Raw genomic sequence first — 23,089 nt, forward strand, 5'->3', positions numbered from 1 at the left:
TTACGTGAGAAAAATTTTTAGCCAGGTTTGAAATTGATCACATCTGCATCTTTTGGTGAAAAGTAAAACACACAATGAGATCAGGATGGGCCTGACATGGCCACAATACTTCTGGTCTCCCCAGGGTTTTTTTTCTACAGAATTTCAGGGCTCAGATGTCTCTTTATTCTAGATATATCATGCCCTATGTCACTTACCCTTTGAGTGTCTGATACTATTTCAGGTTTGGCAGCCTTGTAGTTTTCTAAGACCTTGGGTTCTGGACAGACTTAGATTCAAATTCTGGTTCTGCAACTTACCTTTATGAGGTTCGGTTTTATCAACTGTAAAGTGGGAGTAACACCTATTTTAGAGTGGCTGTGAGGATTAATGTGCAATGCTGCTGCATAGCAAATGCTCAAAAATAGGAACTAAAATGCTAATTAAAAGAAATGTGAATACCAAAAACGCTGCTAATAAGTGGATTATGTGTATTTTATATATAAAGTAGACAGGGATCCAGGTGTGTGTGTGTATGTGTGTGTGTGCATGTGTAAGAAACAGAGAGATGGGAGTGGGTTGGCAGAAATAAGATAATGTCCAGTGATTCAAATTTCTGTTAATTCAAGAAGGGATAATTGTGGAAAGTGTTTAGAGGCTTCTTCTGAGACTGTAAAAAATATTGTATTAACAGTAACTTAGATTGAATCCTTGTTATACCTATTCCAAAGTTGGGGACTAGAAGATTATTGCGTAGAGGCTAAAGCAGTCTTTGACATTTTTTCTTCTTGTCTGCTTGGCTAAGTGGTAGTTATGTAATATTCCACCTACGTGTAGTCATCATCTAAATAGTAATATTTGAGAGAGGGCACCAAGTGGGATGGTCCTCTGGGGGCTAGAGCAGAATTATCTCTAGGAAGGTTGTTGAGTTGGCTGGGGTTCCTAATTTTTTTCTTGGGGGCTTGAACCTCAAACTCATAACACCAACCTTCAGATAATGAAAATGGGAGAGTCTTCCCAGAATAGTAGAGCTAGTTAATGGCAGATTCCCAGAATAGGATTCTTTTCAATGTGTCCTAAAATATTTTGGGGATGGCCTGGTCGGATAAGTAATGTATATTATCTTCTGGAATATATTATTTTTTTCCTTTTATTTGTAGCTATTTAGCCTTGAGCCAAACTTATGGAATTTCTCTTAGGAAAATTATTTTCATGAAAACATCCTCAAATGTAGGCAATGGGAAAGGGATGAAAATTTATAAATATATAGGTTGAGCATCCCTAATCCAAAAATCTGAAATCCAAAATGCTCCAATGAGCATTTCCTTTGAGTATTATATCAGTGCTCAGAAAGTTTCAGATTTTTGAGCATTTCAGATTTTGGAATGTATGTATTCTGTAAATATTCCAAAAATTCAAACATAACAGAAATTGGACACACTTCTGACCCCAAGCTTTTTGGATAAGATATACTTAACTTATAGTAGTTTAAAAAAGTGACATATAGGCACATGTATACATATGTATGTGTGTGTGTGTTTGTGATAAATAAATACATGTTTGGCATAAATAAATACATGTATACAAATATATATATTTTTATGCTACTTAAGTACAACTTGGACCAGAGTAGGAATATTTAATTGTATAAAATGTAATTTTTCTGGATAATTGATCAGAATGTTTTTATTTTTCTCTTGTAGGAGGCATGCAATTCTGGGTGTCATCAGAGTCCAAACTTTCTGATTCCTGGCAGCCACGCTCCCTGGATATTGAAGTGGCAGCCTATGCACTGCTCTCACACTTCCTGCAATTTCAGACTTCTGAGGGAATCCCAATTATGAGGTGGCTAAGCAGGCAAAGAAATAGCTTGGGTGGTTTTGCATCTACTCAGGTGAGAGATGATAGTTTTTTTCCCTTTAAACTATAGTATATATAATACATATTTTCTTGTTAGATGTATTTTATATATCTAATAAAATATAAAACATAACATTTTATTATATAATTATATATAAAATTTATATTAAAATTATGTATAAATTTGTATATATAAAATTATATATATCATAAATATTTAATATAATAAAATATAAAAATAAATGTATATATTATAATATATATAAATTATATATTATATATTAAAATATATATTAAAGTATTTGATTGCATTTTTTCCTTGATTTCTTAAAATTACTTTGCAGTTTCAAAGTTTAGGAACTTAAGCAAAAGGCTAAATTCACTGATTTTAATTTTTTTCTCCTCATTATTATGAATTTTATATCTGATATTTATATGTAATAAATCAATTTGTTCCCCATCTACATTTGCCATTTTTCATCTGTGGTAACTGATATAAGAGTAGATGTTCAGTTCCATATAGCAAATATTTTCTATTTTCTTTTCTTCTTTTTGGAAAGGAAAAACTGAAACTTTTAATTTATTGATAATATGTTCATTTATGTGCAAAAATGCTACTAGGATTAACAAGTGAGTTTAGTAACACTGTGGTATAAAATATCAGTATTCAGAAATCCATTGTATGTATATATGAACAATGGAAACTCAAATCAAAGTAGCATAAAATGTGAACTATTTAGGGATTAATCTGACAAAAATCAGTAAGATCTGTACACTAAAAACTATAAAACATTTCAGCAAACATTTTCTGAGCCTCTCCTGTGCTTTAGGCCAAGGAGATTCAAATATGAGTCAGGGAGCATTCCACTGTGAAGAAAGGTGGTTGAATGTCCAGCAACAAAACACTACTAAATTTACTCTTTGAACACCTTGACATATACTTGTATGTACAAATGTTTTTTTTTCCCCTCAACAGGATACCATTGTGGCTTTAAAGGCTCTGTCTGAATTTGCATCCCTAATGAATACAGAAAGGACAAATATCCAAGTGACTGTGACGGGGCCTAGCTCACCAAGTCCTATAAAGTTTCTGATTGACACACACAACCGCTTACTCCTTCAGACAGCAGAGGTGTGCACAAGGGGCAGTTATTTAAAAATCAGTGTAGACAATTCTTTATGCTGGAATACTGCTTTATCTGTAATCTGTTGATTTCAACAAAGACTTGTTTCCAGAGCTCTGTAGAGGAATAGGGAGAAGTGGTGCCCTCCTTTGGTTGAATTTACTGAGCTCTGGAAGGGCGGGGAACTTTGGAAAGATTGGTGGAACAGGAGAAAACACGGGCACTGTAACATTGAGAAAGGAATGAACATAGAACCCTGTTGAGTTTCTGTTCTTCATAGGCACTGTGCTAGATTACTTTACATATGCTATTGCATTTACTTCTCAAAGTAACTAAGAAGTAAGTACATTTATCCCTGTCATACATATGATAAAACTGAGGCTGAGAGTGGTTAAGTGACTTGCTCAAGATCATGTTACTAGTAACAGTAGAGCTAGGATTTGAACTCATCATTCCAAAGACCATGTTCTTTTCAGCTGCTCCACATGTCTTCTTAGGAGAATTGACAGAACCAGTAGTAGAAATCTTACTTTAACTGGAATAAAAGAATATGTTAGTTCTTAACTTTATTCCCTTGATAAATTTGTGGGAGGTTGAGTACAATGGATGAAGGTGATAACTTCAATTCTCGAAAGTGAGGAAGAGTGGTGATGATAAAGGAAAAGAAGGAATAAAGTTAGGCACAGTCATAGACAATGTGTTATTGTGCTCCTGGGAAAGCCAGGGGATTAGGCCTTGATTAAGGGAGGTCAGGGAAGGGAGATAACTTTAGTTTCTTGTCAGTAGCACTGGAGGACAGACTTGTCAGTAGCACTAATGTGCCCTCCCATGAACAGAGGTGAGGGAGCTTGGGGAGTGTGCACATTTCCTTCCATCACCTTGCTTACCTATTTGACCCATAGCTTTTGATATGTGAGACAGTATAAAGCTCTTAGTGCTGTCAGTGATTGCTTCTGCTCCTAATGAGGGATAGGACTGATCTGTTGTGCTACTTGGAAGGATCTAGATATGGAAAATTAGCCTCATTCACTTTTTTTCACCTTGATTCAGCTTGCTGTGGTACAGCCAACTGCAGTTAATATTTCCGCAAATGGTTTTGGATTTGCTATTTGTCAGGTATGTAATGATGCTTATTTTTTAAAGTTAAATATGACTTTTTATAATAATTATTTGGTTCGGGGCTTTGCTAAATCTTAGGTAACTTGAATATAATTCTTAATAATTTACATCTATGACTTAAGCAAGATATATCACTGTCTTTAATAAAAAGTATTAGAGATGTTGGCAGCCAGTGAATAGAGAGCAATTATATAGATTGATTTTCTATTTGAAAAATAGTTCTTGGAGATTATTTGCTTTTTGAAGTGAGGGTTAATGTCCTCCAATATGATTCCTGATAATAAATACATGTTTTACTTACGATTTCTTAATGTTCATCTGAGAATATGAAAGTCAACATGGTAGAATTATTGACTTGAGGGGAGGAATTGTGTCCCTTTAATATAAAATCTCATAATAGTAAATATAACAGTTAGAGCATAATTATGTTCAATCCTCTGGTACAGAAAGAAAATCTAAAGAAATCTACAGTTTTATGGTACAGCAGGAGCTACAATAAAAATGGAAATAGTATGAAAAATACTGAATAAGATAATCATTACACTAAATAGTACATAAAAATATTGAGGACTTTAAAATCATCTCATTAGAACCTCAAGATGATATGTGATAGGACCAAAAATGGTTGCATGCTTGGGTAGAAACAAACAACCAAACAACCAAACAAAAACATTGAAACACTTACTGAGAAAGGAAAAAAATGGCTATTATGGAGAAAAAGTACTTTTTTCAAAAACCAGCACTATCATTCTAGTTGAGAGAGCAGATATACTTGCTGAGTAGGGCAGGTATACCTTGCTAAACAGGTATAATTTAGAAACTTCCAAATAATTCTAAGATTATTTTGCATTACACTCAGAATACAGTACACATTTTTTAAAACTAAAGGAAAAATGATCACAGTGAAAAGGAATGGTATTTAGTGAAAAGGTCAGAAAGAGAAAGTAAACAATTTTTTTCGATCTTTACTAACAAAGACCATGGGAAAATTCTCATTCTCAAACTGTCTTGCAATCCAAGAGTAAATCCAAAAGTAAATATGCTGTGTATTCTAGATAAAAATTGAAAAACTATATGTACTTAAATCACCAAGTTGGTTGGAATTCATTTTTGATAAACCAAATGTAGAGAAATTACTGAAACCAAGTGAGGTTTTACTTGAGGCTTGAAGCACACAGGGGTAAATGTGGTACTTGCTGGTCAGAATGTTCATCAATCCCATGTCGATCTCAAAATGCAGAAAACAAAAGGAAGGGACCAGTAGGCACTTCTCATGAGGGAGGAAAAAAAATTACAAAGAAGTTGGACACCCAGAAATGGGTATTGAGATTTCTTACAGTTGATATTTTTATACGTGCTCTGGAAAAAGGAAGGCAAAGAAAACTCATGAGTTTGCAGTAAATATTACCCTCTTTTGGGTAATAAAATACTAAACTGTTGGAAATAAACTGCAAGATCTTTTAAAGTTCCCTGAGTGAGCAGTTGAGCTTTATTGCCAAATGTAAACCCTAATACTTAGTTATGGATGGGCATTAATTATGACCTGAGAGACAAATAGAGTAGTCCTTGTTTGTTTCCTGATAGCATTGGTCTCTAAAGGGATAATTGCATGCCACTGAAAAGGGAATGATGGAAATAATAGAGAGCATCTCTCCAATTTTATGAGACTATTCTTCAATTGCTTCAGGAATACTCTATAATTTAATTGTTATACTTTAAGGAAGAGTTGACAAGTGTCCAAAGTAAGATAACCAGAAGGATCAAGTGGATGAAGGATTATATGAGTTTGGATTGTGGCAGAATAAGAAGACTGCAACTTTTAGATTTGAAAAATGAAGGCTTAGAGGATTTTTTTAAGTGTGCATATCCATGAGGGATATTAGATGTTAGTTCTGAGGTGTGTGTGTGTGTATGCACATGTGCATATGTGTATGTGTGTTAGGTATAAGTTAAAAGAAAATACAACCTTACAAAGCAACAGTAAGCTTTACGAACCTTGTTATAAAAAAGGGGATGAGGTAAAACATTTAAGTAGATTCCAATCCATCCGGGGATGAGACTGGACTAGCAAGTTTTGAGTACATTCCTAAGCTTCTGATTTAGGATCCCTTTGAGAAAGACGCAGGTCCTCAGGCTCTCCCATTATGTCTACAGCACCTTTAACATCAGTGGTGGGTACAGAGTAGATGCCAAGAAAGACCCAGTTGACTTGAAAGCTGTCATTTATTTTATCATCTTTGACAAATGTTGTATGAACAAAAAGAATCCTCAGCAATGTTCAGCTAAGGCTCTTCAATGTTTTAGTTTTGATTTATCATACTGAGAGTTTCTGAAGTTCTAGTTAGAGAGAAATGACTCCTTTTGGGCAACTAATTTCCTTAGAAATTAGTGAATGCTCTCAAGATGGTTTTTTCCTCAAGGGAATGTTTACCCTCTTTGACAAAACATTATCCTCAAATATCACCCATGGTGTGTTATTGTACTTGTTTTGGAATATTACCTAACAAAATTCTCCATTTAAAAATAATTTTATAAATTGTAATACTACTTGTTAATAGTGATACTTTGTTAGCAAGTAAAATTATTTTTTTTCTAGTTTGAAGATTAAAAATCTTACTGGGTCCATCCAAAGAGAATCATTACCTAATACAGTATTTAGAAGGCATAATGATAGAAGTTTATGTCCAATTTGTTATTTATGCTAGTTTATTTTTTACAGCTCAATGTTGTATATAATGTGAAGGATTCTGGGTCTTCTAGAAGACGAAGATCTATCCAAAATCAAGAAGCCTTTGATTTAGATGTTGCTGTAAAAGAAAATAAAGATGATCTCAATCATGTGGATTTGAATGTGTGTACAAGGTAAGTGTCTGCTTAGGTCTCTCTTCTTTTTTTCCTTTAGAAAATAGACTTGAAGGTTTAATTATGTATAGTTGTCTAACTATATCAATATAAGAAGTTATATTGAACAAAGAATTCAATTATGTACTACACTTCAGATTACAAACTAGAAATACTACTAATTATATTCAAGCATTTATTAGATGCATACAAAAATTATTTACAGGTTTTCCCTGAATGTATAACAAATTTGAATAGAACAGTGTGTATATAAATTAATAAAACTCAGGTCTAATTTAGGAAATCATATTTAATACTTAGAGTGGTTATTTCTTGTTACGAGTTATTTTTCTGTTGAAATAATTATTTCAGGTTCATACTGAACTTTAACTGTTAGGCATTTAACCCAAAACTTTATGATAACATGCAAATTCAATCAAGAGGATAGTTTTTATTTAGATACATTGAAAATATTCCAGTTTAGGAGTTTCTCATACTAGATAATTAGACACTTAACAACTGAAGCTTCTGGGAGTACTTTTCAAGTTGACTCTTAAATTGTTCTATATCCAAAGCATCTGAGAATCTTGTTAAGTAATAAAGAAAAAGGGTTCTACCTCAACCCTACCGACTTCACAGTAAGACTGGGAAGCTGCAGAGTTTTGGTCATTCCACTGCACACAGGAATTTGAGCACACTCCTTGTGAAAGTTTTTGAATAGAGGCTTCACATTTTTTTCTTTCGTGAATCTATTCTGTTACATCTGCCTTATTTGGTCTTGAGCTGGGACTTAAAGATGCACTGGCATTGAGGAGCTGCTGTTTGCTCTTCTAAAATATCCCATAGTGTCCTGGTTTCACTGAGCTTATTGTTGAACTAGAAGTCCCTGGTGTGGTCCTGAGCTGGCAGATGTTCTTCAAGGTCATCTCTGGGTGTTCATCCAGGTGGCCAGCCGTCACAGCCATTGCCTGGACTCAGTCTCCGCCATTACCGCTACTGTCTGTCTTTATCTTTGGACCTTCTTGTTCATGATTTTGGGGTAAAATGTCCCACATATGTCCCATTCTTCACCTTCTTGGGCATTTTGGGCCAGCAGTAAGGGGATATCAGAATCTCTGCAGTGGCATCCTTTTCAGCTGAGAAGAAAGTGGGACTCCAATTATTTTTTACTAGTCTTCCAATTGGTCTCTGTTATAGAATAACAACTTCAAGTTATTATTATTATTATAAACAATAACAACCTACAGTAATTACAATCTTATATGCCAGGCACTGAACCAAACACTTTTACGTGCATATCATTTAATTCTTACAGTAACTCTGTAAAGTATGTGTTATTATTATCCCTGCTTTTCTCAAATTCCTGGCCTCAAGCAATCTTCCTGCATTGGCCTCCCAAAGTGCTGGGCTTACAGGCATGAGCCACTGTGCCCTGCCTATTCCTGCTTTTTCTCATTCATTTATTTATTCCCTTAGCAAGTATTGGTTGAGCCTCTACTATGTGCCAGGCATGGTGTCTGTGTGTCAGGTGTGGGAATATAATTGTAAGCCAAAAAAGACACAAGGTCTGCCCTTGTGGAACTTGCTGTTTGAGATGGATACAGAAATTAATGGAAACAATCCCCTAAGCAAGTCTTAAATTCCAATTTTGAAAAGGGCAAAGAAGAAGACCCTCATGGAGTTATGAGAGGGAGACTTTTACCTCTTAAGAGACATCAAGTGAAGAAACATGAGGAAAATGAGGTGGAGCCAGGATTCAGACTATGAAGAGACCTCAGCATTTATAGGGGTTCATGTAAGAATGCAGGATTTCCAATCTTAAGCATCAGGAATCAGATGGACAACAGAGTTTGGGTGGTAGGTAGAGCCTGAAGAAGGGAAATGTTTTCATGTGAGGGTAGGGGTTTCATAAAAAGGATTTAAATGCTGCTACTAGTTTTCTGAGAAAAATCTGTTATGAAAGACAAATAATGTTTAAGTGTATTTTTTCACCAGCACATTATAAAAAAGAGGATGTAAATGACGAGTTGATGGGTGCTGACGAGTTGATGGGTACAGCACACCAACATGGCACAAGTATACATATGTAACAAACCTGCACATTGTGCACATGTACCCTAGAACTTAAAGTATTAAAAAAAAAGAAAAAAGATTACCTGATATTTCAGACACTTTATCCTATCAACAGGGTCCAAGACCTTACCTCATACCAGGCTTTCTGTGTGGCATGATAGTTTAACAAATTCTGCCCCAGGCTGGTAAAGAGATCAGATCAACCAAGGTACTTTTAATATGTACCAAAACTATAATCTGCATTGTGCTTTTAAATGTTTAAGCATATTGACTGTTTTTTTCTCATCTATATTTTTTCTCATATGCAAACACTTCTAGTTTCAATCCATTTATTAGTTCTTAATAACATCTACTTTGGCTCAGTGCATTGCCAGCAGATGGTTTCAGTTGCTTGGGACTGCAGAACCGGCTGAAGTCAGCAGTTGTACTCTATGGCTTTTCAATCAGTCATGTTTGGCAGGCATGGGTTTTCTGCTCTAAAAAGCAAGATTTTTCTAACAGCCCTTCTTGCTTTTGCCATTTAAAAGGACAACAGGTACTAACTTAATGCTATGATCCTTTTAAATTGGAGGAAAACATCTTTCCATACTCACTTAGCTGGGCTCCTTCTGCTCCAAATGAAAAGCTCTTGCCATCAATTCATTTTAGAAAAATATTTATTTTTAAGGAGATAAAATGTTGTTGGTGCCCAGATCCTCTGATGCTCACATCATGTGCAACAAGGTGAGAGAAGGATGCAGTGTAATAAAACTTTCCAAGGCTTGTAATTCCCTCATGGTGGCCAAAGAAAACACAAAATGTTCTTCAAGTATATGGGAGAACAAAGGGAAGGCCTCTCCCTACTGGTCTGATGTTTCTAAAACCAGACGAATAAAAGGTTGCTAAGAACTTGGATGGGACTATCACTAAGTGGTCAAGTGATGCCTCCTTCTCAGGGCCTGGCTTTTTTGGAAGTTTGGTGCTGTCAACTTTTGACAAAAGAAAAAGTGCAATTTGGTTTGGAATCACCGCTAGAAAATAGAGTTGTCTGTTGAAAGGATGTATGTTGTACTGTCACAGTTTATAAGCACAAGCCTGTTACACTGCAGGCATTGCACACCATCTGTCAGATGAACACATTGTTGTATCATTATTCCTTATATGGTTGAAAGTTATAAGATTGCCACACATGTAAGAAAACGATAACCTGTTTTAAAATTCTCTATAGTGAATTTTATTTGAACTCAAACAGTATTTGGAATAACATTTGGTGGGTTTGATTTTTGTATGAAGATAATTTGATAACAGCTGTGGGTTTTTCCTGGGGAGTTTTCATTCATCCTCCCCTCTTTGATTTAGGTTTTTGGGCCCAGCTAGGAGTGGCATGACTCTTATGGAAGTTAACCTACTAAGTGGCTTTATGGTGCCTTCAGACACAATTCCTCTGAGCGAGACAGTGAAGAAAGTGGAATATGATCATGGAAAACTCAACCTCTATTTAGATTCTGTAAGTAGTAAAACATAAGGTAACCTGTTGACAAAGCTACTGTGTTTTGTGTTCGGATGTCTACCTTACTTTAAGTATGTTTTCTTTAAGTCATTGTTATTTCAAGTTTTTGTGTCCCTGAATGAGTTTAACATGGCAACTATATATTTATCTCCATTAGAAAGACATAACTATAAAATCAGTTTAGAGAGTTGGTGTTAATGACGAGCCTGATGTAGGTCTTCATAACTAAATCTTTATTTCATGCCAGATGTGAAATACATAGAAATTTCCATATTATTATTAAAACAATTCAGCCCAGATCTGAATTTGAGAGCCTTTTTGCCTCAGGGAATTGCCTAGGCTGGAGTGCAGTTGTGCAATCATAGCTCACTGCAACCTCCAACTCCTGAGCTCAAGTGATCCTCCCACTTCAGGCTCCTGAGTAGCTGGGACCACAGGTGCATGCCACCTTGCCTAGATAATTTCCTGAGAATTTTTTTTATAGAGACGGGGTCTGACTTTGTTGCCCAGGCTGGTTTTGAACTCCTGGCTTCAAGTCATCTTCTGGTCTTGGCCTCTCAAAGTGTTGGGATTACAGATGTGAGCCGCCATGCCTGGCTGGAAGACGAATGCCTTCATTACACATTTTAAAATTCTTCCATGAAGCTTTTAACAAACCTTGAAGGGGTTAATGTTCTTACCTTGAAAAATTAGGTGCTAAATCATGGAGGATTATTCTCAGAGATTTAATCTTGACATAGAATTATTACATAACCTTCATGTACTCTTTCCATCGCTGAATGACTACTACTGATTCGAGAATAAGGTGGATACAATGTGTAGGTGAAGGTAAGTGAAGAATTCCAGACTCTGCTTGGTATGTCTCAAAACTGGTGGTACGTAAGTTTATTCTTTTCTTATAGCATTTATATGAGCTTCATAGGTTGAATTGATATTGAGTTCATAGTATTCTAAGGATTTCATATTACATGGGTGGGTTTGATGTTTCTTATTTCAGTTTTTCTAAGTATGAATCAGAAATATATTGCTAAATATGTACTTTTAAAAAGATAGTTCTTGAATGTTCTCATTTGTTTTAGCACTTCAAAACCTCTTTGGTTAAAGCCCTGTTAAAACTAATTCAGTCTCAATATAATGTTAAATAACAGTCTCTAGATTCTTTTACTCTTTAGGAATTATCTTACATTAATCACTGCTCGAAAGCCGTGGTCCTGATTTGGAACTTAAAAAACAAATTTAAGGTTTTAATTTAGTAGTGTAATTGGTTTTGGAGTTTGTCTTCTATCTTTGATGCTCTTGTTAATGGTTATTTTAATTTGAGTGTCCAGTACTCTTTGAGTGGTCAGTTTGACTTTTCATTTACTACTATTGGCAAATAAGGGAATGTTTGAAGGAATTTACTAATTTCTGATTCTTTAACGAGTGTTGTTTGCCAAATTGGCCAAATCTATTCCCCTTGGAGACAGATAGGCTGGCCTTGTGTACCCCATCTCAGTAATTGGCTGTGGAGTACAGCCCCATCTTAGTTACCTCACCTACTGGGTGACATGGCTTGCATGAACTAAGGGCAATTCCCAGGAGAAGGAGGCTGCTGTGAGCCATTAGTAGTAACTGGGGGTGGGGTACACCATCTGAGACAGGTGATCTAAGTGCATGCACCCTCAGGCTTGCTGCTTACTTAACCACTCTAATTCTCAGTATCCCATTCAGCAAAATGGAACTAAGAACAATACCTTTTTGTAAGCATTGTTTTACAAGTTAAATAAGATAGTTCATAGGAAGTACTTACTGCAGTATCTGACATGTGGAAATCCTCCCTAAGTGTTAGTCTCTATTTCCTAAAATGGTAAGAAAAAGAAATGTCTTTACTTAATGATGAACACACAGTGTGCCAACCCCTTAAGACTGTTTTGCATTTCTCAAGGTAAATGAAACCCAGTTTTGTGTTGATATTCCTGCTGTGAGAAACTTTAAAGTTTCAAATACCCAAGATGCTTCAGTGTCCATAGTGGATTACTATGAGCCAAGTAAGTATGCTCTGGAGTTCTTAATACTTTAGAAATTAAGCCAGGCATTCATTCACTTATTGGAAGTGACCACCTGTTGGATTGGTTCTGTGGCGAGGGCAGGATTTGGTAGGAGGAAGTATAGGCGATGGGGAGGCAGCAAGTGAGCGTTTCATTTCAGTGAAGACTATTGATAATTTACAAGGGTCACATGATAGGTTTTAGCATATGAAATTTAAACACGATATATTTTTTCATGTTTTAGGTTTTTAACTCACAATTATAAACTTTACAAAGAAAAATTGACATAGAGAGTCCAGTTATGTTTCATTTGCAAGGTATTGCTTCTATTCCAAGCACCCATTCCATCTGGTTCCAGCTTTAAAATGGGAGTTCTTCTAAAAGTAGAGCTACCATTTGACCCCACAATCTCATTACTGGGTATATACCCAAAGGACAATACATTGTTCTACCAAAAAGACACCTGCACTGATATGTTTATTGCAGCACTAATTCACAATAGCAAAGAGGGCATTGACCCTAGGTGCCCATAAACTGTGGATTAGATAAAGAAAATGTGGTACATGTACACCATGGAATACTATACAGCTGTAAAAAAGAACTAAATTATATCTTTTGCAGCAACATGGATGCAGTGGAAGGCCATTATTCTAAGTGAATTAATGCAGAAACAGAAAACCAAATACCCCATGTTCTCACTTATAAGTGGGAACTGAACACTGGGTACACATGCACATAAAAATGGGAACAGTAGACACTGGGGACTTCAAAAGTGGGGAGGGAGAGAGGGGAACAAGGGCTGAAACACTCTCTGTTGGGTACTATGTTCATTATTTGGGTGACAAGGTCAACAGAAGCCCAAACCTCAGCATCACATAATATACCCTTGTAACAAACTTGTACATGTACCCTTGAATAGTAAATAAATAAATAACAAATAATAAATAAAATGGGACTTCTTCAGGAGAGAACATGAACAGCATCTGCAATGCAGTAGCATTGGCTGGAGTTAACTGTTTCTTTATCGAGGGAGTCTGGTGTTTTGCTGAAACCTACACTTGATAACATATTTTTAAAAGTGCATCAAGAAAAATATAGCCTGTTTGGAAAATAACTTGAATTTCTTTGATTTTTCTGGCAACTCATTTTTATAAAATGATGGAAATTTAGGATGTAAAAATAGAGAGCTGGTTTGGAGATGGCCCAAGTTTAATAGGATGAATCCATGTTCAGTCAGAGTGACTTTTTGTATGTGATCTCTGACCTAATGTTTCTAATTGTAATATGCCTTATTTTGAATAAGCACTTGTGGTGGCTCAGAATCATCACAATGCATGAGAAGCATGAGCATTTTTGTGTGTTAGGTCGTTGTAAATAATTACACTTTAAATGAGATGAACTTGTTCCCATTGTTGTTAGTGCTTCATAGAGTATTCAAGACTAAGATGCAGCACCAGTTCTCTCCTCTTAGTCAACAAGCCACTTCCTCTTGTCTTTTGCCTCCTGTTGGCACTGAGGAAGAGGATTCACCCAGGTTCTTGTGGGACATTTGGGAAACAGTGATGTGGCACTTTGTTCCTAGTGGAGGGATGGAATACACTGTGGAGACCCAGTGACAGTAACTAGTTATCCAACTTTATTACTTAACTTAGTTGCAAAATTCCCCAACTTATATTTCTTGGGTACATGGGGAACATTTTAAACATTTGAGAAACAAAAATAATTCAGTCTATGCAAATTTTTATGGAAAACAACTTACTTATGAGGAGGCCATTTTAAAATGAAAATATGGGAAAGATCAGAATAAGCTAAACCTTCCAACCCATTTTAGATAATCCCAAAACACATTTACAATATGGACAACAGTCTCTGAAAAATCATGAATAAATTTGACAATAGAATATGTTTTTAAAACATTATAAAACTCATTTATGTTTTACAGTGAGTTTACTGTGGTGTTATAGGTACTTTATGTAGTTTTTTCATGTTAGCTTTTAGATACTATATGCTCAGTGTTTTAAAACAAGGTATTGCATAGGCAGTCTTCCCTTCATATTTATGTATTTTTTTACTAGAGCCCAGGGTAAATGCCTCTTTTCAGTAGTTCTAATGATTAGAATTTGATTTGAGTGCATAAAGAATGTCATCCTAAAATAAACTCTTGAGGAGGTTAAACAGTCCTCAACTGAAAATTCTCCCTGATGCAGTAAGAGATGAAAGTGGTGCTTGTGATTGCAGTGTGCAGCTGCAGTCTATTTGCTGTCTTTTAATGCTGGCCAACTGCTGGTGGTAGACAGATTGGACTGAATGCATTGTTTCTCTTTTGGATTTGGTTAGTACTTTGGATCATTCTTGGACATTTCAGTTGTTTCTTGTAAAGAAAAATAAAATTAGGTGAAGAATGGAAAACTCAGAAAAGTGTATCGAAATGCTCTTATGTTTTGGCAAAGTCAAGGTTTCTAAACAAGGGAGCCGTGTGAACTGATGTCTGCTTCTTTGAACAGGGAGACAGGCGGTGAGAAGTTACAACTCTGAAGCGAAGCTGTCCTCCTGTGACCTTTGCAGCGACGTCCAGGGCTGCCGTCCTTGTGAGGATGGAGCTGTAGGCTCCCATCATCACCCTTCAGTCATTTTTATTTTGTTTCACGCTTCTGTACTTTTTGGAACTTTGGCTGTGATTTATTTTTAAAGGACTCGGTGTAACACTAACATTTCCAGTAGTCACATGTTTTCATAGTGGAATACTGCTTCTATTTTGAAAACAGTTTTTTTTTCTTTCTATGGGGTTAGGGGGGTGGTGTACAACAGGTCCTAGTATGTATAGCTGCATAGATTTCTTCACCTGATCTTTGTGTGGAAGATCAAAATGAATGCAGTTGTGTGTCCATATTTTCTCCTCTCAAAATCTTCTAGAATTTTTTTTGGAGGTGTTTGTTTTCTCCAGAATAAAGATGTTATTTTAGAATAGGTATTCTCCTCATTTTGTGAAAGAAATGAACGTAGATTCTTAAGCATTATTACACATCCATGTGTGCTTAAAGACGGATGTCCCCAGGAATGGGAGAAAACAGCCAGCAGGAGGAGCTTCATCTGTTCCCTTCCCACCTCCAACCTAACCCTACTGCTGACCCCACCCCAACCCACCCCATGCCCAGTGGTCTCAGTAGATACTTCTTAACTGGAAATTCTTTCTTTTTAGAATCTATGTGGTGAATTTTTTTTTTTTTTTAAGTGGCACGGTCTTTTTCTGCTTGAAATCTGATCACACACCCCAGCCGTTTCCCTCCCTCTCTTTTTCTTCTGTAGAGAAATGTGAGGGGCAGTACATTTCCCTGTGCTTTGCACACTATCTCAGAGGTTGAGGAGCATACTGAAAACTGCCCTGGGGGCTGCTGGGTGTGCTGTCTCCTTCCCACATCCTCAGCCCCACACCAGCTCTATTTCAGGGGTCAGAGAGCACAGAAATATGTGCCTCGTGGGACTTCAATTAGAAGATCCTAGACCAGGAGACACTGTGAGCCAGGAGTACAGCAAAATACTAGATAAGTCACTGCAGACCAACCTCCCTGCAGTTTGGGAAAGAAGCTGGGTTTGTGGAGAATCAGAGCATCTTGACATGATTGCTGACCTAAAGATCCCTGGCATTGGCCAGGGATCCTGTGTCAACTGTTCTAGGCTCAGGAGTGTGAGCATCAGACTGCCAGTTGTCTAGTGACATCTGATGCTTGCTGTGAACTTTTAAGATCCCCGAATCCTGAGCACCTCAATCTTTAGTTGCCCTGTATTCTGAAGGGTAATATAATTTATCTGGATGGACATTTTATTTTATTTTATTTTTTTGAGACGGAGTCTCGCTCTGTTGCCCAGGCTGGAGTGCAGTGGCCGGATCTCAGCTCACTACAAGCTCTGCCTCCCGGGTTTACCCCATTCTCCTGCCTCAGCCTCCCGAGTAGCTGGGACTACAGGCACGCGCCACCTCGCCCGGCTAGTTTTTTGTATTTTTTAGTAGAGACGGGGTTTTACTGTGTTAGCCAGGATGGTCTCGATCTCCTGACCTCGTGATCCGCCCGTCTCGGCCTCCCAAAGTGCTGGGATTACAGGCCTGAGCCACCGCGCCCGGCCAATTGGATGGACATTTTAAAGATGAATCCCCCTTTTTTCTTTTCCTCATTCTCTCTTTCTTTTCTTTCCTTCTCCCTTTCTTCTTTGCCTTCTAAATATACTGAAATAATTTAGATATGTGTCAACAATTAATGATCTTTTACTCAGCCTAAGAAATGGTTTAGTTTTTCTCTTTAGCTCTATGGCATTTCTCTCAAGTGGACATGGAAAAAGTAATTGCCATGGGCTCCAAAGAATTTGCTTTGTTTTTAGCTATTTAAAAATAAATCCATCAAAAATAAGGTATGCAAATGTATCTTTTAAAGTTAATTTTTAAAAATGCTCTTGCTTTAGTGAATTTTCAGAAGTTATAGTGGAATGGATGCTCATATATTGCTTATGGATATTTTGGATACCAGGGTAGGAATAACTGACAATCAGTATTTTAAAGCTGGCAAACCTATACGTAGAAAATAGATTCCCAGATAGTGGTCTATGAAGAGGGCCGTTAAGTATCAAATACCTACTTTTCTTGCCTTTTTTTTTTTTTTTTAAAGTGGGAAAAAGTTTCTAGATCTCTTACACTTCTGACACAATCTGTTCTAAAACAGGCACTTGTTATGTTGGGACCTCCTTGTAAACGTGTTTTTGCCCTTTATACTCTGGGAATTCTTTAAAGGTGAAATCATCTTATAAAGAAATCGGGGGAGGGTCTTGGCAAAAGACTTTTCCTTCCTCTTCCCTGGCCTGGGAACCTTATACTGACAATCAATACTTTATATTTTAAAGTACATAATTTATAGTTAACTTTTAGTGTAATATATTAGGAAACACTAGAATGGAAAGGCCATTGGAAGACAGGTCGTATCTTTTTCAGAGCATATTTCCTTGTTTAAAAACTAGCATTTGAATACTTTTACTGTGAAGAACTCCAAGTTTTCAAGTTAAAAGTCACCTCCTAGGCCAGGCACGGTGGCTTACACCTGTAATCCCAGCACTCTGGGAGGCTGAGGCAGGTGGATCACAAGGTCAGGAGTTTGAGACCAGCCTGGCCAATATGGTGAAACCCTGTCCATACTAAAAATACAAAATTTAGCCGGGCGTGGTGGCATACACCTGTAGTCCCACCTACTCAGGAGGCTGAGGCAGGAGAGTCACTTGAACCTGAGAGACGGAGGTTGCAGTGAGCCGAGATTGCGCCACTGCACTCCCGCTTGAGGGACAGAGCGAGACTCCGTCTCAAAAAACAAAAAACAAAAAAGTCACCTTGTAACTCATCTCTTTTTATTGTAAGTTTATTAAAAGTGAAGAGGGCAACAATGAGAAGGAAGAGAAAGGGTTAGCAAGCACTGCCTCCTGGGGCATGGGGCTGTGCAGGTGTCCTGGCTACTTCTTCCTTCATACTTCCCTTAGAGAACTTGCTCTGCTACAAGCAGTGGGCTTGGACTAAAAGTGATTAAAATACCACAGGCATAAGGAGAAAAGGAGAATATGTAGTAGTAATAATTAATAGTATAAATTATTTTCTTCATATGCTATGAGTAATAATATTAAATCATTTCACCATTAAGATTGCGTATGCTGAAGCTCTTCCATTTAGAATACTGTCAATGTCATTTACTGGTATGAACTAAAGTTCCCCTTCTTTTCCACTCACTCTGAACCTTAGTAAGACAGCAGCATATCTCACCTCCCTTTCTGATTGGCCAATGCTTCCAGAGACTGAATGTTGGGAAAACCTAGTAGCCAAACAATTCTAGGACAGAATAACACTTTTATATTTGGTTTCCCCATCTTACTACCTTTAGTTAGAGTTTTAAAAAAGAAATTCAAGCCCATTAAAATATGCCTGGTCAATGAAATGCTTCCTTTTATTGTGTTCTATTGTACTTTGTTTTTTAAAACATTCTAAAAATAGTATCTTTGGTTTAATATTTTGGATTATATATTATAATCTGAGGAGCATTTTGCTTATATAGAATCCAGGTATATTTCTGTTACCTAGGAGTTGTTACTTACATGTGCAATACTGTATCCTGCACGTGGGAATTTTCAGAATTATAGATAGCATAACTCTCCCTGCTCCTGTTGTTTTGAGCCTAGGTATAATTTTTTTTTTAAGAGAAAGACGTATTTAGCTTTAATTTCTATTTATGCTAAATATAGTTATAAATAGTCTGTCGATATAGTACTAACTATTTTTATTTTGACATAGTTCAATTATTTCATTTGACATGTCTGGCTGAATCAAGACATTAAAAAATTGAATCTATGTTGAGACCATCCTGGCTAACACGGTGAAACCCCTTCTCTACTAAAAATACAAAAAATTAGCCAGGTGTGGTGGTGGGCACCTGTAGTCCCAGCTACTCGGGAGGCTGAGGCAGGAGAATGGTGTGAACCCAGGAGGCAGAGCTTGCAGTGAGCTGAGATTGCGCCACTGCACTCCAGCCTGGGCGACAGAGTGAGACTCCGTCTCAAAAAAAAAAAAAAAAAAAAAAAAAAAAGGATCTATTATTTTTCTTTGTCATTTTTTAAAAAAAGAACCATTTTATTAACCTGCTGGCATATAATCTGGAGTTCTTTTGACAACCTTACTTTTTCTGATTTGCTTTATTGAATGATTGAATACTCATTTCTTTCTAAAAATATGTTGTAAATTCTCCCTTGGCAAGATTTCTCCCTATGAAGGTGCTTATTATTTGAGTCTGCCAAGTGGTTACCATTGGGCAAGGTGCCATGATATATTCTTGGGTGCATTAGTTTTTTGCACATTGTAAATTTAAGACACTTATAGTAAGTAGACTCATTTGTGGATGAGCTTCAGAACCTTTTACATTCGCAGCAGAGGCTTCTGTTGGACAGGCAGAAGAGTATATTCCTCACTTTTTTTTTGTTTTCAAATTCCAGGAAGGCATAGCACTTTTAAGAAATTAGAATTTTTCTATCATCTATACAAATGATATTTATGTTAATATTAAATATCTTATGTTACACTGGGAGTAATTTGAGGTGCAATTATTTTTATCACTACTTTGAATAGAGGACCGTTATCCTTCTTTCTTCAGAAAACTAAGCAGTAAGTATAACTTTTAAAATAAGTATATATCAGTGAAAGTAGGCTTGTTTTATAGCTATTTCTAGCCAGTGAGTTGTGTTTTCATGTCTCATCAAGACGGTACCACATTGCATCATTTTACAAAATACATTGTCATTTTCATTTCAATTGTAACATAGGAAAATAGATATTTCCTAGATGATTTCTGAGTTTCTTACTGCTAAGAAAAGTTATAAATTGGTATACATGTGTCTCTGTAATAGAGATAATATTGCTATGTCTGTCGCTACATATTCAAGAATCATTCTATCTTATGTTGTCTTGAGGCCACGATATACCACATTTGCCCTGTATATTGAATTAGTGATAGAAGGTAGCTCCATGTTCCTTCCATTTGTAGATCTTTAAGATTTTATCTTTGATAATTTTAATAGAATGTGGCTCCATTCTGGTCCTTCAAGCCTTTATGGTTTGGATTTTCAGTAGGGGACAGTTGATGTGGAGTCAATCTCTTTTGTACACGGGAAGCTTTATAAAATTTCATTCACGAATCTCCTATTTTGGGAAGCTGTTTTGCATACGAGAAGAACACTGTTGAAATATTATTTTTCCAGGAACTAAAGCTTTATATATTGATCAAGGTGATTCTGAAAGTTATGATTTTTAATGTTGGAATGTTATGTTATTGTTAATTGTACTTTATTATGTATTCAATAGAAAATCATGATTTATTAATAAAAGTTTAAATTCCATCTATTTATTATGTGTTCTTTTTATTTTAGCATAAAGCATGTCTATAGCACACCTCCCTTATTTAAGCCTATTTATGAGAAACAGGATATTTGAGGCTAGCTTAGAGTAGAGATTATTGTGTTGCAAGGTAGCAACATAATGAAGTTGAAGAAATTTGATCACCAGCCTCCTTTACCTCCCCACTCAGTGGAGGGGTAAGTAATACACAAATTGAAAAAAATTAATGTGAGGTGAGCACTCAAGCTCTGGAAATTATATAGAAGTATATAGAACACATAGTTTTATACACACAGGAAAATGGAGGCACGGATTGTCTTAGCCAGAATATAAGATTTCATGTACATTTTCTTAATTCCCATCCAGTGTTATTTAATACTTCTGTTGCCATGAATTTTCTGGGCTTCTGTGAAATACTAAGGATGGCATTTCACGATTGGGGGTTCTCAACTGGAAGTGATTTTGCCTTTGGCTACCATTTGCCAATGTCTGGACATGGTTTGGTTAACATAGTTGGAGGTAGTGCTGTTGTCATCTAGGGAATGAAGGCCAGGGATGCTACCAAACATCCTACAATGCATCAGACAGCTCCTTACAACAAAGAGTTACTCTACCCAAAATATCAAAAGTTCCGAGGTTGAAAAATACTCTAACTAAGTGATGCTGGGCCCTTCTAGATCACCTCATGATGCCAATTATTTAATATGATTAAGTTAATACACTCTTATACAGGAGTAGAGTCATTGGAATCACTGGACAGATATTTAGATTAACCAGTAAGTTTATATCCCAAGTCTAGGAAACTTAGCTTGGAGACTGGGAAAAGATGAAGTAATTATTTTTTGAAAATATCTACAATGGTAGTTTCTAAACTTGATAGCCATTAGACTCTCTAAGAGCTTGGTTTGATAAAAATTTCTGGGCTTACTTTAAGAAATCCTAATTCAGCATATCTAGAATCAGGTTCTGGATCTGAATTATTAAGCAAATAGGTGATTCTGATGATTATTTTAATCTGAGAACCACTGGATTATTTAATGAGTTTTCCAGGCCTCATTGGCCTGGGTATGAAATGGGATCCTGGAAATAGCATCATCCATGCCATCTAAATGATGATGCAGGGCCTTCAGCCCCGCCGGACAGTCCTTCCTGGTGATTCCTGGGTGCTTCCAGGACTGCTCCGTGCTCTCACAAAAGATCCCAAGAGCTGTCACCTGGGATTTGCTTTGTTCTTTCTCTCCTATCTGGCCCACTTTGTTGATGTTCAGTGTAGCAGAGACTGCCACTTTCTTCCTCCTTTTCAACCCCTTCTCTTCCTCCTCTTTAGTCTCAGGAGGAGCTACATTTCCCAGATGCCTTTGCAGCAAGGTTGAGTCCTCGACCAGGTTCTGGTCAGTGGGATATGGGCTAAAGATATTAGTGATACTTGTGAGAAGTATCCTTAAAAGGAAGGGAGTAGGTGTCTTGCACAATTTTTTTTTTCTTTTTCTTCATCCTGCTGCCTGGATTGTGGATGACTGGCTGAAGCTCCATCAGTTTTTTGGTCCTTTATGGGGAAGGCCAAACCCTCAGGACTGGAGGCTGGAGAGCTTGAAGGAGCTGGGGTCCCTGATGACTATAGTGCCACCCTGAACCACCTACCTTTGGATTTCTTCTGCAAGTGAGAAAACATCTACTTTGTTTAAACCATTCGTGGCGGTGGGGAGGCCCTAGGGTGGGCCCCATGGCCCCTGCCTGCTGGTGATCAGGCCATTGTGGATCCCTTCCCTTGAGTGTGTGTCTGACTCATGACTTGCCTCTGGCCAACCGAATATGGCAAAGGCGACAGAGTGTGCATTAGATTGTAGTTACCCGCTTGCTGGAGTCTCTCCATCCTTTTCTGGCTTTGAAGAAGTGAGCTGCCCATGTGGGCTGCCAATTTTGGGCAAGAAATTAAGAGCAGATTTTAGGAGCTGACAGCAGCATCCAGCTGACAGCCAGTAAGAAACTGAAACCCCTACAGCTGTAAAGAACCAAGTTCTGTCCACAAAAGTGGATGTTTCTCTCGTTAAGCCTCAGAACAGACTGCAGCCCCAGCTGATGCCTTGATTATAGCTGCAGGAGACCCTGAACAGGGAAACCAACTACGTGCCCAGTCTATTGATTCAGAGAAACTGTGAGAAAAAAATGTGTATTGTTTTCAATCACTAAGTTTGTGCTAATTTGTTATACAGCAATAGAAAACTAATAAACAAGAAAATAAGTTAAAAAATTAATTGTGATGTATGCAGCTAACATTTCTAAATGGCAACACTTGGTGTTGCCATCTTTTCTACCATTAAGGGGCCTATAAACACACGAGCATTAGCCCTGGTGCCCAGTACTCCCTGAGTTTTGCCATTTCCATCTCTGTGCCAAAGATGAACTGTGTTCTCTGGAGGCCTCATTGCTCTCAAGCCACAGTGAGTTCCACAATGAAGTGAGGAGTTGTTCTCTTCCTGTCTCTGTGGTATATACTTTATCATTTTGTATTCTTGGTAGGGCTGGTTGTGCCTTAGTGCTCACAGAGTTTTTAAATGACAACTGTTCTTTTAGTTTCTGCCCGCCCCCCTCCTCCCTATGCTCTCTCTCTCTCAGACCTAAGATCCGGGGGCTGGACCTTATGCCATGAAGTACAGGTACTTTACTG

General features: G+C 37.1%; 1 protein-coding gene across 1 annotated transcript in view; it reads left to right on the forward strand.

Moving 5' to 3' along the window:
- Window positions 1–15,477, forward strand: part of CD109 (CD109 molecule) — a 147,637-nt gene extending 132,160 nt beyond the window's left edge. Inside the window, exons 27-33 of the mRNA XM_010372224.2 lie at window positions 1,683–1,873; window positions 2,816–2,971; window positions 4,014–4,079; window positions 6,802–6,944; window positions 10,335–10,482; window positions 12,410–12,512; window positions 15,017–15,477. Coding sequence (XP_010370526.2) covers window positions 1,683–1,873; window positions 2,816–2,971; window positions 4,014–4,079; window positions 6,802–6,944; window positions 10,335–10,482; window positions 12,410–12,512; window positions 15,017–15,201 — 992 coding nt within the window. The 3' untranslated portion in view covers window positions 15,202–15,477. The remainder of the gene's footprint in view (window positions 1–1,682; window positions 1,874–2,815; window positions 2,972–4,013; window positions 4,080–6,801; window positions 6,945–10,334; window positions 10,483–12,409; window positions 12,513–15,016) is intronic.
- Window positions 15,478–23,089: the final 7,612 nt, after the last annotated feature.

The sequence above is a fragment of the Rhinopithecus roxellana genome, chromosome 4 (assembly GCF_007565055.1).
Source record: "Rhinopithecus roxellana isolate Shanxi Qingling chromosome 4, ASM756505v1, whole genome shotgun sequence".
Classification (NCBI taxonomy): domain Eukaryota; kingdom Metazoa; phylum Chordata; class Mammalia; order Primates; family Cercopithecidae; genus Rhinopithecus; species Rhinopithecus roxellana.